Source organism: Myxocyprinus asiaticus, chromosome 43 (assembly GCF_019703515.2).
Source record: "Myxocyprinus asiaticus isolate MX2 ecotype Aquarium Trade chromosome 43, UBuf_Myxa_2, whole genome shotgun sequence".
NCBI lineage: Eukaryota > Metazoa > Chordata > Actinopteri > Cypriniformes > Catostomidae > Myxocyprinus > Myxocyprinus asiaticus.
In genome coordinates, this window is record NC_059386.1 from 1,119,117 (window position 1) to 1,134,392 (window position 15,276).

General features: G+C 44.8%; 1 protein-coding gene across 1 annotated transcript in view; it reads right to left on the minus strand.

Moving 5' to 3' along the window:
- Positions 1-284: 284 nt before the first annotated feature.
- LOC127433193 (long-chain fatty acid transport protein 6-like) overlaps positions 285-15,276 on the minus strand; it is a 38,065-nt gene continuing 23,073 nt past the window's right edge. Inside the window, exon 5 of the mRNA XM_051684911.1 lies at positions 285-461. Coding sequence (XP_051540871.1) covers positions 285-461 — 177 coding nt within the window. The remainder of the gene's footprint in view (positions 462-15,276) is intronic.

A 15,276-nucleotide genomic window follows, 5' to 3' on the forward strand; every position in this document is an offset into this window, starting at 1 on the left:
CATCTTTTTTTCCCCATACTATGAAAATAATTACATGATTGGGTGAACGATCCCTTTAAGTTGTTACAGTTTATTGTACCTGTCAAACACCGCAAACACACATAAACATTTCACCAGCAGAGTTAATTTGTCTGCTGATTTGTTTTCAGATCAAGATTAAAATTTGTATGTAATGTACTCAAATAAAAGCTGTTTTCCAGTAACAGTTTCCTGCAGAAAGTGGACATGTCATCCCGTGACGTGGATGCATTCAAACTTGAGTCACTGCATTTCCCACAATGCATCTAAAGTCTGATCTTGCCTGAGATGATGTCCTCATATAGTGGTGTGGTGAGGGGGATGTAGTTCTTCTGTGATGTGTTCAGGAAGTAGAGCGGCTGCTGAACAGCATGTGGACTGAAGCCCTCCTGCACCAGTCTGATCTTCTGCTGCTTGAACATGCCTGTCATGTGTAAAGACGTCTGTCGAGGAAAACAGCAGAACAAACACATTAAACAGCTGCCACTGAAGCTGCAGACTGAGAATGAGCAAACACATGCAGCTTTGCACAAATGAAATGTGTTTCATCAATAAGCGTGAGAACATGGTAATGTACAGGAATTACTGGAACATTCCTCTGGAAAAGTCTTTGTCCTGCACACTGGGGTTTGTTTTCTTTTAAAGCTTCTTTGGAAAGATCTTGAATTGAATTGTGTAATGTGAGGTAAAATGTCTTGCACAAGGGCACAATTTTGAGAGGACACCTCACTAACTCTCTAACTCTCACTTTTACTATGGACAGATTAATGCACGGGCCTACCTGGCATTTGCTATATTCAATATTTTTACAAATAATTGGGCGAATTCCAAGCAGTATTTTACAAGGGCACTGCGGGAAGGGGACCCCTCTCAAAGGTCATTTCAAACAAAAGAAAATTAATCTTTTCACAAAGGGCCTTACCACAAGGCGAAGGGTACATTCATACAGTAGTGCCATGCTCCCTTCAGAGTACCCACTTCAAGGGCTCTGCCCTTCAGAGTGAGTAGGGCATAAGGATGCTCACTTTCAATTGGAATTTGGTCACATGACACCATGCGAGGATCGGACGTGTGAATGGCGAGCTCTGCGCACTTTGCTAGTTTTAACACTTTTAATGACATAAACCAGTGAGATTCGATACACTCTGATCCATAACTGTTCTAGGAGGACAATATGTCAAATAATTCAAAATCCTCGGGCTCTGGAGACATTAAAAGACACTTACTTGCTCAAGCTAATGCCCCCAAGCAGGCCGTGAGCCTGGGAGTCGATTTAGTCGGGGAAGTGCGGGAAATGTGGCGAGAGATACTGAACATGTCGGCAATGCTGACGAAGGTCGTTGCTGACTTGGAGGATCTTGCTGTGATACGTCAATCGATCACTGCCATGGAGGCGAAGTTCACTGATGTGGTTACAAGAGTATGGGATGTCGAGAAACGGATCGTTTACCTGGAGTCATCAAAGAGGGAATTATCTGCTAATCTGCTAGCGTCCAAGGTGGATTTGGAGCGTGTCTGGGAGAAATTGGAGGACATGGAGGACCGTAGCCGGCGGAATAACGTCCATTTCGTCGGAATTCCTGAAGGCAAAGAGGGACAGGATATAGTGAAATTCCTAGATGGGCTCCTTCCGAATCTGCTCAACATAGCAGGCCATAAGCTGGAAATCAAGCGAGTTCACAGGGTTCCTGCTCATTGACCCGCAGAGGGAGACAGGCCCCGATCAATTCTGGCCAAACTTCTGAGATCATCCGATAAAGATCTTGTGTTACGTGAGGCGAGGAGTAAAGGAAGGCTGTCTTGGAAGACCCACAGCATTTTCTTGTTCCCAGACTTTGCGAATTCGATGAGAGAAACGTGATCAATTCAAGGAATGCAAGAAACTTTTACATCAATGGAAGGTCGCTTTTGCACTGGTATTCCCAGCCAAATTGAGAATAGATGCTACGGATAGCTGTAAAACATTCATATGCCCACAGCAAGCAATATCCTTCATAAAGTCAATTAAGTGAGTAAGTCATCTTGTTGTACTCATGTTGCAGCCGCTCACTGAACATTCACTTGACTGTTTGGGAAACTGCGCGCTTTGTTTTGTGCTGGTTTCCGCCAAGCGGCTGGAGTTTATTTTGTGAGTAACACTCCTTCAGGACAGTTTTATGGATGAATCTACACGCTCTTTGTGCTTTGTCCGCCTATCAGCTGGAGTTTATTTTGTAGAGTAACACACCTTCAGGACAGTTTTATGGATGAATCTACATGCTCTTTGTGTTTATTCTGCCTATTGGCTGGAGTTTGTTCTCTGTCTGTCACTCACTCGAAGTTGTGTCGATGTAGTGACACTAGGGGTTCGATCTTGAGAGCCCCAATCACCTTTGCTTAAAATAGAAAAGGTCAATGAGAATTGGCGAGTGGAATTTGCAAGCCACTCTCTGCCCCGGACATACGGGTATAAAATGAGATGGCGTGCACCACTCATTCAGATTTTTTCTTCGGAGCTCGTCCTCTCACCTTTTGCTTACGCTGCTGGATTTTACGGCGCATATCAGCGGACACCCTCACACGGTTGAGTGTTGTGTTTCCCATGGGCGCTTCGGCGGCTGAGTCCTGAAAGATCTGCACGAGGGTAGAACCGACTCAGGGCTGATGCAGGAACTGTGTACTGCGACCTACCTCACCTTACAGGCGACGAAAGTCACGGCGCACACCCTGGGCCAGACGATGTCCACACTTGTGGTCCAAGAGTGGCACCTGTGGCTCAACCTTGCGGAGATGCGTGATGCCGAGGAAATCCGCTTTCTCGATGCGCCCATCTCCCAAGGGGATTCTCGACAGTGAGAAAGCAGACCAAGGTGATTAAGAACATCTTGCCGTGGTGCAACTCGTCCGCCTCCAGGCCTCCAAAGTCCCACGTCCCATCTGCTTCTTGCCAGAGCCGTTCCACTGTGGTGCCGGCCCCGGCTCCCGAACGGCGGCCTCAGAGAAAGAGATCCTCCCGTGGGAAGTCGGTTCCACCTGCCCGTCAGCCGGCCCCCAAGAACCCCAGATGGGCTTTGAGGCGGCCCTGACATGGGCATCCCAGGGATGAGGAAACTGCCTCAGACCGGTCTGGCTCGGGTGATCTCTCCAGCCCCACCATCGCCCTGGGTCAGCACGTGGTGAGTATTCTATCCCCGAGTGCCCCCTGGGCCTCGGCACCCACATGGTAATTAAAAGGGCAGTCCCCTCCTTTCCTGGGCCAGCACACTTACGACGACCAGGCACTGGAAGTCTTTCCGGTCAATCAGGCGAACGCGATTACCTCCCGGTCCCTCATTCTCCGTTGAGAGACAGCCAGCGAACAGGTAAGTATGCTGGTCTCTGGGGTCGCTGCCCGCCCCAGTCACCAGTCACCATTGCAGGCTTGCAGAGCAGCACGTCCCCCCTGGGCTGTCTTCTAGGTGGGGCGCCTGCTCTGCCTTGCCACGAACCTCCCTGCCCAGGCACGGTAAGTCCAGTCATCCCCTTGGTGCCGCTGTCACGGGGGCTGGAGGCCTGGTTAGCGCTCTCCAGCCCCTCACGGTGGCTCATTAAGATGATTCACCTCAGCTATGCAATCCAGTTCACCAGACGCCCGCCCAGATTCAGTGGAATCCTCTCCACTACAGTGCAGGGCGAGGGTGCCTCCTTCTGGCGAAGGGAGTAATGGAGCCCATCCTCATAGCTGAGTTGCGCGAGGGCTTTTACAGCCCTTATTTTATCGTGCTCATGAGAGGGGGAGGGTTGCATCCAATCTTGGGTCTGCATGCCTTGAACAAAGCCTTACAGGATGTTAACGCAGAAGCGCATCCTGGCGTCAGTACGACGTCAGGATTGGTTCGCGGCCATCGACCTGAAGGACGCATACTTTCATGTATCGATCCTTCCTCGACACAAACCCTTTGTTCAGTTTGCCTTCAAGGGACGAGCATACCAGTACAAGGTACTCCCCTTCGGTTTGTCCCTGTCCTCTCGCATCTTTACCAAGGTCACAGAGGCTGCCCTGGCCCCGCTGAGGGAGAAAGGCATACGCATTCTCAATTATCTCGTCGACTGGATAATCATAGCTCACTCGTGAGACCTATTGTGTGCACACAGGGACCTCGTGCTTCAGCACCTTGACCGACTCGGGCTGCAGGTCAACTGGGAGAAGAGCAAGCTCTCCCCTGGGCAGAGCATCTCTTTTCTCGGTATGGAGTTGGACTCGGTCACTCTCAAGGCACGTCTTATGACCGAACGTGCTCAGTCAGTGCTGAAGACCTTCAGGTAGAAGGTAGCGGTGCTAGTGAAATAATTTCAGAGGCTTCTGGGACACATGGCATCCTCGGCGGCGGTTCTCCCCCTCGGGTTGATGCATATGAGACCGCTTCAGCACTGGCTACAGACTCGTGTCCCGAGGTGGGCATGGTGCCACGACACCCGGCATGTGACCATCTCGCCGCAGTGCCGTCAGACTTTCAGCCCTTGGTCGGATCTGGTGTTTCTACGGGCAGGTGTTCCCCTAGAGCAGGTCTCAAGGCACGTCATGGTCACGACAGATGCCTCTAACTTGGGCTGGGGCGCCGTGTGCAACGGGCAGGCAGTCCAGAGCCTGACTCCTTTGGCACAACTGCTTAGAGTTGCTGGCAGTGTTGCTGGCCCTTTGGAGGCTTCGGCAGTTGATTCAGGGCAAGCATGTGTTGGTCCAGACCAACAACACAGCGACCGTAGCATACATAAACCGCCAAGGCAGTGTACACTTGCGTAGCAAGTCAGCATACGTTGAAGTCTCTGCGAGCCACTCACCTTCCGGGCGTCCTCAACCATGCAGCGGACGCTCTCACAGCAGGTAACGCTCAACAGGGAGTGTAGTCCAGCTGGTTTTGGAGAGATTCGGGGAGGCGCAGGTAGATCTGTTTGCATCCCAAGAGTCCTCTAACTGCCCCTTTGGTACTCCCTGTCCGAGGCCCCCCTCGGGGTGGATGCCTTGGCACACAGCTGGCCTCGGAGGCTGCGCAAGTATGCGTCTCCTCCAGTGAGCCTCATTGCACAGACTCTGTGCAAAGTCAGGGAGGACGAGCAGCAAGTCCTGTTCGTTGTGCCGTACTGGCCCAACTGGACTTGGTTCCCGGATCTGATGCTCCTGGCAGTAGCACCTCCCTGGCGCATTCCCCTGAGGAAGGACCTTCTCAGGGGCAGGGCATGCTTCAGCACCCATGGTCAGACCTCTGGAATCTCCACGTCTGGCTCCTGGACAGGACACAAAAGACCTAGCGGGCCTTCCACCAGCGGTGGTAAATACCTCTATGAGGTGGCTGTATGCCTTGAAGTGGCGTCTCTTTGCGAACTGTTGTTCTTCCCGTGGGGAAGACCCACAGTGATGCACCGTCGGGTCTGTGCTGTCTTTCCTTCAGAAAGGGCTGGGGAGATGGCTGTCTTCCTCTACCCTGAAAGTGTACGTGGCTGCCATAGCAGCTTATCACGATACACTGGATGGGAGACCCTCACGACAGCACAACCTGATCAATAGGTTCCTCAAGGGCACAAGGAGGTTGAATCCTCCTAGACCACACCTGATTCCCTCTTGGGTTCTCTCTGTGGTCCTACCTGCCCTACAGAGAGCCCCCTTTGAGCCCCTGGAGCAGGCTGAGCTCAGCACTCTGTCCCTGAAGACAGCCCTCCTGGTGGCACTCACTTCCATCAAGAGGGTGGGGGACCTGCAGGCACTCTCTGTTACCTGCAAATGCCTGGAGTTCGGTTCAGTGCTCCATGCATGGAGATTCCCCCTTGGTAATCCCGTATGATGAGTTTCCACTGTTCGGTTTCCCCTTAGGTGAACCCTGTGTTTCCCCTCACCAGAGCTTTCTCTGCCTCGGCCACTGTTGCTGCATACCCTCTCTGTAGATAGGGTCCTCCGGTGGTATCATTCCATATGTGAACTTCCCCATTGGTAAGTCCATGTGAGGTATTCTCCACATGTTAACCTCCCTCCGGTAGGATGTGGTCTCCGTAGTGCTCCCCCTCCTGGAGAGGGAAGAGCACTTTCCAGCATTATTCTAGAAAGTGCTCGACGGGAAATTGCTTAACAGCAATCAGGTAAGGCTCCGCCGGTAGCCTCCTTGGGTAAGTGCCTCCTCCCCTCTTAATGGGACTAGGGAGATGCTTTACCTTAACTATGAGTGGAATACCCACTTTTGTAGTTGCCGCAACCCTCTTTTGGAGTAACTCCGCCCCCTTATAAAATAACTCCACCCTCTTTTGGAGATTCTGCCCCCATTTGGAGATCTCCGGCCTGCAGCTATACCATTTTGGGCCACAGAGGAATAAAAAAATAAAATAAAATAAAAACAACAATCAGAAACTTTTGGTGATTATGTCTTCCGATAGCTTATAGTTAAAAAAAGGAACTATTGGTGCTGTATAATCCAAACAGGTTTAGGGGCAGGCCAGAGACCTGCAAATGGGGGCTGAATCACCAAAAGAGGGTGGGGTTACCCCAAAAGGGGTGGGGTTACTCTAAAAGGGGGTTGTGCCAACTCCAAAAGGGTTAAGGTTAGGGAAACGGTTATGTTGGTGGCTCCCTTTATCTTTAATGGCAATTTGGAGCTCACGCCCCTTTTTGGAGCAATGCCTGCAGCTATAGAGCTGTTCAGGATGTAGTCCACAAACCCGGAAGAGAATTCACCATGGGTTCCCTCAGGATTTTCCAATGGAACGTGAATTTTGAAACCGTATTGAATAGCATTTTTTTTTAAACACACGGCGGCTTCAAAATTCATGTTTGTTGTATGAAAGTGTGTAATTTATGTTGTAGAACAAAATGTCCAAGTACCATCAAGTAATGTGTACCACAGACCTTATTTTAAACAAGTTCAAAAACCCCATTATAAAAACCCACAGGAAAATCCAGAGGGAACCCATGGTGAATTAGACTTCCGGATTCGCCTAAGGATAGCGAGGAGTTAATAATATTAAGAAGAGGTTCTGTGGTCCTGGGTAGCTCAGTGGTAAAGACACTGGCTACCACCCCTGGAATTTGAATCCCAGGGCATGCTGAGTGACTCCAGCCAGGTCTCCTAAGCAACCAAATTGGCCCGGTTGCTAGGGAGGGTAGAGTCACACGGGGTAACCTCCTCATGATCCCTATAATGTGGTTCGCTCTCGGTGGGGAGCGTGGTGAGTTGTGTGTGGATGCCGCAGTGGATGGCATGAAGCCTCCACACATGTTATATCTACGCGGTAACGCGCTCAACAGTCTTTTCACGTACGTCACTAAAATATAAAATAAAGCATACCAAGTTAAAATGCATAATCATAACATGTTTTCATATAATATTTGAGATAATGACATTTATGAAGAACTGTAAAAACCTCATGATACAGCACAGAATTGCACAAAAGCAACTGTGTGAGCATAGAAAGCAGTCGAGCCATTTCTCTCCACTGCAATTAAGCTATAAAATGCTAAATAAATTCATAATCCATAATCACAACATGTTTTCATACAATGAAAAAACATTGCCACCTGGATTGAGGTGAGACACCAAGTCACCATGAGGATTTAGAGCACATTGGGAACTGGGCATTGCAAATTGGGAGAAAAAAAAAAGAAGAGGTTCTGAGATTACAGGGAATACCTCTTTTAAGAGCTTAGTTGGTATTGGATCTAACATACATGTTGTGGCTTTTGATTTTTAGATATGTTTTGTCAGCTTTTCATGACCTATAACAGCGAAGGATTGAAGTTGCTCGTGAGGAAAATTATGAGACACTGCTTTCTGAGGTGCTGTGACAGTTGATTGCATACACTACTGTTCAAAAGTTTAGGGTCACTTACTTATTCTTTAATTTTAATTTATTTCACATTTTAGAATAATAGTAAAGTCATCACAGCTATGGAATAATAGAAATGGAAATATGGGAATTATGTTGTAACTAAAAAAATCCAAAATAAATCAAAACTATGTTATATTTTAGCATCTTCAAAATGGCCACACTTGCCTAGACTTTGCAGAAAAGTACTCTTGGCATTTTCTCAACCAACTTCTTGAGGTATCACCCTGGGATACTTTTTAAACAGTATTGAAGGAGTTCCCATCTATATGCTGGGCACTTAGTGGCTGCTTTTCTTAATTATTCAGTCCAAGTCATCCATTTCAAAAACTTAATTTTTTAAATACATTTTTAGTTTTGTAATTAAATAAATTAATATGTTGGCACAATTATATTTTTGTCTACAAAACTCATTTTAAACATTTAAGCATATGCCTTCAGATCAAAAGGTTTTTAAGATCATGAGAAACATTTCAGGAAAGTGACCCCAAACTTTTTAACGGTAGTGTAGTTCCAATTTTATTTCTGATTATTTCAATTTTATCAGTAAAGAAATTCATGAAGTCATTACTATTGTGCTGCGACGGAATATCTGGTTCAGTCGATGCTTTATTCCTAACCAGTTTAGCCACAGTACTGAATAAACACCTAGGATTATTGTGGTTATTTTCAATGAGTTTGGTCAAATATGCTGACCTGGCAGCTTTTAGTGCCTGTCTGTAGCTACAGACACTATCCTTCCATGCACCGCGAAACACCTCTAATTTTGTATTTTTCCACTAGCGCACCATTTTCCGAGCAACTCTCTTGAGAGCATGAGTGTGATCATTGTACCATGTTGCAGGGCTGTTTTCTTTAATCGAAGGGGGGCGACACTATCAAGAGTGCTGGAGAAGACTGTATTTATATTTTCTGTCATTACATAAAATATTTTTTGGCTTACTGAGTATATGTGACAATTCTGGAAGATTATTAGTGAAGCTATCTTTAGTGGTTGAAAGAATAGTTCTACCTGAACGATAGCATGGTGTAGATTGAGTGACATTAGCTGATTGCAGCAAACAAGAGACGAGGTAATGATCGGAGATGTCATCGCTCTGTAGTAGAATTTCTATAGTATCAACATCAAGTCCATATGACAGAATTAAATCTAGCATGATTATGGTGATGAGTTGGTCCTGTCTCATTTTGCCTGACTCCAAGAGAGTTGAGAATATCGATAAATGCTAATCCCAATGTGTCATTTTCTTTATCTATGTGAATGTTGAATTCACCAACAATTAAAGCTCTATCTACATTAACTACTAGATCTGATTGAAAATTAGCAAATTCACCAAGGAAATCTGAGTACAGCCCAGGCGATCTATATACTGAGATTTATATCTGACGGTGTCACATTAAGCATTATTATTTCAAAAGACTTAAACTTATATCCTGTCCTCTGAGTAACACCAAAAACGTCACTGTAAATTGTAGCAACACCTCCTCCTCGACCCTTCAGACGAGGCTCATGTTTATAACAATTTAAACTAATATATTCATCTGGTTTAAGCCAGGTTTCCATCAAACAGAGCACATCCAAACTATGATCTGTAATAATTTCATTTACAATTAGTGTTTTGGTAGAAAGAGATCTATTGTTTAGTAGCCCTACCTTTATATAATGTTTATCTTAAGTTTTTTGTTTTTCTCAAGTTTGACCTTAATCAAATTTTTTCTAAATAATTTAGTGAGATTTTTGTGTTTGGGTAGTTTGGGAAACAGACACAGTCTCTATGTGATATCAAGGTGATACAGTCTCTATGTGTTGTAGTTTATGTGACCTGTGTGACATCTTAAGGCAGCTAGCATACATTCAGGTTAACCAGTTTGTCTGCTTCCTGACTTGGGCCCCAGTTAGTCAAATACTATCATTATTAAGACTATGAGCCAAATTACTAGAGAGGAGAGCGGCACCTTACCTGGATGGATGGAGTCCGTCTCTCTTTAGCAGGTCAGGTCTACCCCCAAAAACTCTTCAAATTGTCTATAAATCCTATGCTGTTCTCTGGACACCACTCAGACATCCAGCCATTCAGTGAAACTAATCTACTATTTCCCTTTTTATGCTCGTTTCGAGGGAAATAACACCGTCCTTGCGGAGAGAGCTCACACGGCCGAAGCTACAGAGGTTAGTTCACTCTCCATCTCTGTAGCGGATGTAACCCGATCCTTCCGACGGGTGAATATCCGCAAAGCCGTGGGTCCAGACGGCATTCCGGGCCGCGTCATCAGAGCGTGCGCGAACCAACTGGCTGGTGTTTTTACGGACATTTTCAACCTTTCCCTCTCTTTGTCTGTAGTCCCCACATGCTTTAAAATGTCCACCATTGTGCCTGTTCAAAAGCAATCCAAAATCACTTGCTTAAATGACTGGTGTCCTGTTGCTCTGACCCCCATCATCAGCAAATGCTTTGAGATACTAATCAGAGATTACATCTGCTCTGTGCTGCCTCCATCACTAGACCCATTGCAGTTTGCTTACCGCAACAACCGCGCCACTGATGATGCCATTGCATCTACAATACACACTGCTCTCTCCCACCTGGAAAAAAGAACACTTATGTGAGAATGTTGTTTGTAGACTACAGCTCAGCATTCAACACCATAGTGCCCTCCAAGCTTGATGAGAAACTCCGGGCTCTGGGCTTAAACAGCTCGCTGTGCAGCTGGATCCTGGACTTCCTGTCAAGCAGACGCCAGGTGGTTAGAATGGGCAGCAACATCTCCTCATCGCTGACGCTCAACACTGGAGCCCCGCAGGGCTGTGTTCTCAGCCCACTCCTGTATTCCCTGTACACACATGACTGTGTGGCAACACACAGCTCCAATGCCATCATTAAGTTTGCTGATGATTCGACAGTGGTAGGTCTGATCACTGACAATGATGAAACAGCCTACAGAGAGGAGGTGCACACTCTGACACACTGGTGTCAGGAGCACAACCTCTCCCTCAATGTCAGTAAGACCAAGGAGCTTGTGGTGGACTTCAGAAGAAAAGACAGAGAACACAGTCCCATCACCATCAATGGAGCACCAGTGGAGAGAGTCAGCAACTTCAAGTTCCTGGGTGTCCACATCACTGAGGAACTCACATGGTCCATCCACACTGAAGCCGTTGTGAAGAAGGCTCATCAGCGCCTCTTCTTCCTGAGACGGCTGAGGAAGTTTGGAATGAACCGCCACATCCTCAAACGGTTCTACACCAGCACTGTAGAGAGCATCCTGACTGGCTGCATCTACACCTGGTACGGCAATAGCACCGCCCACAACCACAAAGCCCTGCAAAGAATGGTGCGAACTGCCAGACACATCATCGGAGATGAGCTTCCCTCCCTCCAGGACATATATACCAAGCGGTGTGTGAAAAAAGCTCGGAGGATCATCAGAGACTCCAGCCACCCGGGCCATGGGCTGTTCTCACTGCTACCATCAGGCAGGCGGTATCGCAGCATCAGGACCTGCACCAGCCGACTTCATGACAGCTTCTTCACCCAAGCAATCAGACTTTTGAACTCTTGATCTCCCACGATCAAAATACATCAGCACTGCACTTTATTACTCTTATATCTCACACAGGAGTGTCATAAATTATATTATTATTATATTATATTCTCTCTTAACAACACACTGGCAACTTACTATCAACCGACAGCCTGAATGTCAGTACAGTACAATAAAACCTACTGTACATTTTATATATACTATATATACTTTTTTATTGTATAATGTGTATTCTATATTGTGTGTATTGTATACTGTACATTGTATGTTATTATTTGTATATTGTGTTATGTGTAATTATGTGTATATTAGATTATAAATTGTGTTGTGTAAATCTGATGTTTATTGTAAATTGGTATATGTCTCATCACTGTCATGACTACTATGTTGCTCGGAACTGCACCCAAGAATTTCACACACTATTGCACTTGTGTATATGGTTGTGTGACAATAAAAGTGATTTTATTTTATTTTATTTGATACTATAAACCTCGTCATCATGATGAGCAGAGAGGGGGCCAGAGCATATTACAGTGTCTGACATCTTTTTTGAAAGTTCACACACCTTGCATTATCTTTAATAATAATAATAATAATACATTTTATTTGTGGGCGCCTTTCAGGACACTCAAGGACACCTTACATGTACATTAAAATACACAAATGTTGGGCCTCATGTATTCAGATAGAAGACAAAGGCAGGCCTAACACAATCGTAAAAACCTAACTCAAGCCCCCACATTCCAAGTCGTAAATTATACTGATAAAAGTCGTGCCAAAATCAAACAAAGGGAGTCCAAAACAAACTACAAATCCCATGAAGCCTTGCTCACTAAAGGATCGAACTCTCAACTCCTGTTGGATGAGGCACACAACAGAACGTCCCTCAAACATGACATCATCAGGAGTTGAAATACCTCTGAAATGCTTCCGGGATTTGCTTCCAGCAACTTTGTTTGCAGCGTGTAGACGCAGCTCATCGCTGCTCTCAGGTGCAACCTCGTGGCACAAGGAAGTAACGTCCGACTTGAAACTGTGGCCATACAATCTCCATCTCGCTGGACGAGTTGAGATTACTCTGTGTTCAACCGAACACTCTAACGGATCCGATGGAGACCGCCGAGCAATCCGCAACTTTATCCGTTTGCCTGCAGAAGTGAAGAGATTAAAGATTTCTCTTCCATCTTCAATCAAGTCGACATTTCTGAGTTTTCCGTTAGCCCGCCGAGAATCAACAGCCGTGCCTGCCAACAGAGCGAGGAAACGGCCTCCCGTCATCACCCGAGCCTCAAGGAACCGGATCGGAGTTAAAGGACGGAGGAAAACACATTCTACCTGTGTCCTCATGCGATTCAAGTAAGAGGTTTACGTCTGGGCAGAGATAGAATATTATAGTGTGTTATTCTTGTGTTTCAAGGTTTTTGCTTGTACAGTTTACGGACCGCCATGTCCGCTCACTATTAATACTCAAGGTATTAATTATCACAAATTTGTTTTGCTGTATTGTGGTCCAACCAAATTGGACTGTTGTGCAATTTCGCCATCGCGGGTGAGACAGGTAAACTGAGTTCATCCATTAAAGAGTCAAAGTACGCGGGACTGTTTACGAGCCGTCCACCGCGTCTCTGGGCGATGAACTAACAGCTGCTTTCTCTCCCACGATCGCGAAATCGGCTTTAGGGCCGATTTTCTCTCTCTCTCTCGTACTAACCACACACACACGCACGCGACCCCTCACAAACATTCTGGCACACATTTTTGGCTCCTAGATAGCTTAATGCTAAAGCCCAGCTTTGTCCCTAAGCTATTGTACAAGCGGATACACACGGTAAATGGTAGACGCCATTGACTGGTTTCTCGCCGCCCCCATTCGCGGTCATATTCCCTGGCCGGAAGTCTCGCGTGACATACTCTCCACGAGAGTCACGTCTGCCATTTTGTGCGCGTCCCTCCTTACACACACACACACACACACACACTGTCACACACACACCTTATGTGTTATAGGATTATTTTTATTTCCATATCTAATCATATCACTGTTTAGTTTGTAGTTGTAAGTCAGAAGTTTATTGACTGCATTGTATTAATTATTAATTGATACTACTGCATAAATAAACTTTGTTTATATTACAAAGAGAAGTGTTTTGGTTTGTTTTGCATACACCTGTGTCATGCTGACAGGATGTCAGTGCTCAGATTCAAACCTTCATTCATTGTTTTTTTTTCACGAAAATTGATATTCTTCGGATGTCGATTTTCCTAAGAAAACAATCTAATATTGAGACTGTTTTACTATCTGGTTATTAGTCCCTGCTTCCAGGGTGGTGCCCCGTCAATGTTAATCCTTATTAATATTCTATTGATTTTTGATAATTGATAATTATCTTTGATGATTGTTGAATTTGAATGATCAATAAGCTAGTGTTAATTTTAATTAATGTTTCTTCGATGTTAACAATTAACGATTATCTTTGATAATTGTTGACTTAAAGGATTAAAAAAGCTAACACTGATTCTCATCAATGTTCTATTGATTTTAATAATTAATAATTATCTTTGATAATTATTAATTATTGCTATTAACCAAACCCGCTCCTAAACGTAGCACACTACATTTACTGGAGCCCCATATGAGGTTTTAATGAGTTAGATTCAATTAATTAATTTAAATATTAATTAATAACTAAAGAAATAATTGTTAATTATTTCTGATAGTAACACTGATCTAAACAACCAGTAAAGCCCTACACAAACAATAATTGCATAACATTATCTAACATGATCAAAGAAACCAATACAAATACACAGAGTTGAGTTCACAACAAACGCAATCCTTAAAAATCTGAAATGAGATAATCTAACATAATGGGTTTTGAGACGTGATTTAAAAGTTAGCAGACTAGGGCTATTTCATACATCTTGTGGTAGAGAATTCCAAAGACAAGGAGCAGTATAACTGAAAGCTCTAGACCCCATAGTAGTCAAACATATAAAGGGTACAGTAAGAGTAAGGGAAATAGAAGATCTAAGGGATCGGTTTGGTGAGTAAACATGAAGAAGATCACGTAGATATGAAAGGGCTAAATTATGAAGAGCCTTGTAAGTAAAAAGTAAAATATTAAATTCTATCTGGTATTTGACTGGCAGCCAATGAAGTTGTTGGAGTACTGGAGAAATGTGCTCTATCGAAGGTGTTTTCATAATGATCCGAGCTGCAGAATTTTGGACCATTTGAAGTTTGTGAAGAAGTTTTTGTGGGACACCGCTAAGAAGAGAATTGCAATAGTCTATACGAGATGTGACTAACGCATGTACAAGAACAACAGTGCCATTTGCCGTTAGAGATGGTCGAAGGCGATTTATGTTACGTAAATGATAGTACACTGACCGAATAATATTATTTATGTGTGCTTCAAATGATAGAGTACTATCTAATATAACACCCAGACTCTTAACCTGAACTGAAGGAAAAACAACAGAATTTTCGATAGTCAGTGAGAAGTTGTCACAATTTTTCAATTTAGATTTGGTGCCCACTAGTAGGATCTCAGTTTTGTCGCTGTTAAGTTTAAGAAAATTATATGTTATCCATGATTTAATTTCTGATAAACAGGCCAACAGTTGCAGCGAAGCCCCATGGATAAATGTGTCCATATGTGGTAAAGATGATTATGCTGTTTATTCCTGTCATTTTCTGTTTGCCCTAATATGGTGTTTGGTTCCTGTGTTACTTCCCGTGAGATTTCATTCACATGCAATCACGTGACGGACTAAGCCCCGTATGCGGAAGTAAACAAGGATATAAAAGAAGCAAGTGGTGATTTACATTCACGAGTGTTATTGGATATACGTACATTCTAAGGATTACGGTTTTGTGCATTAGAG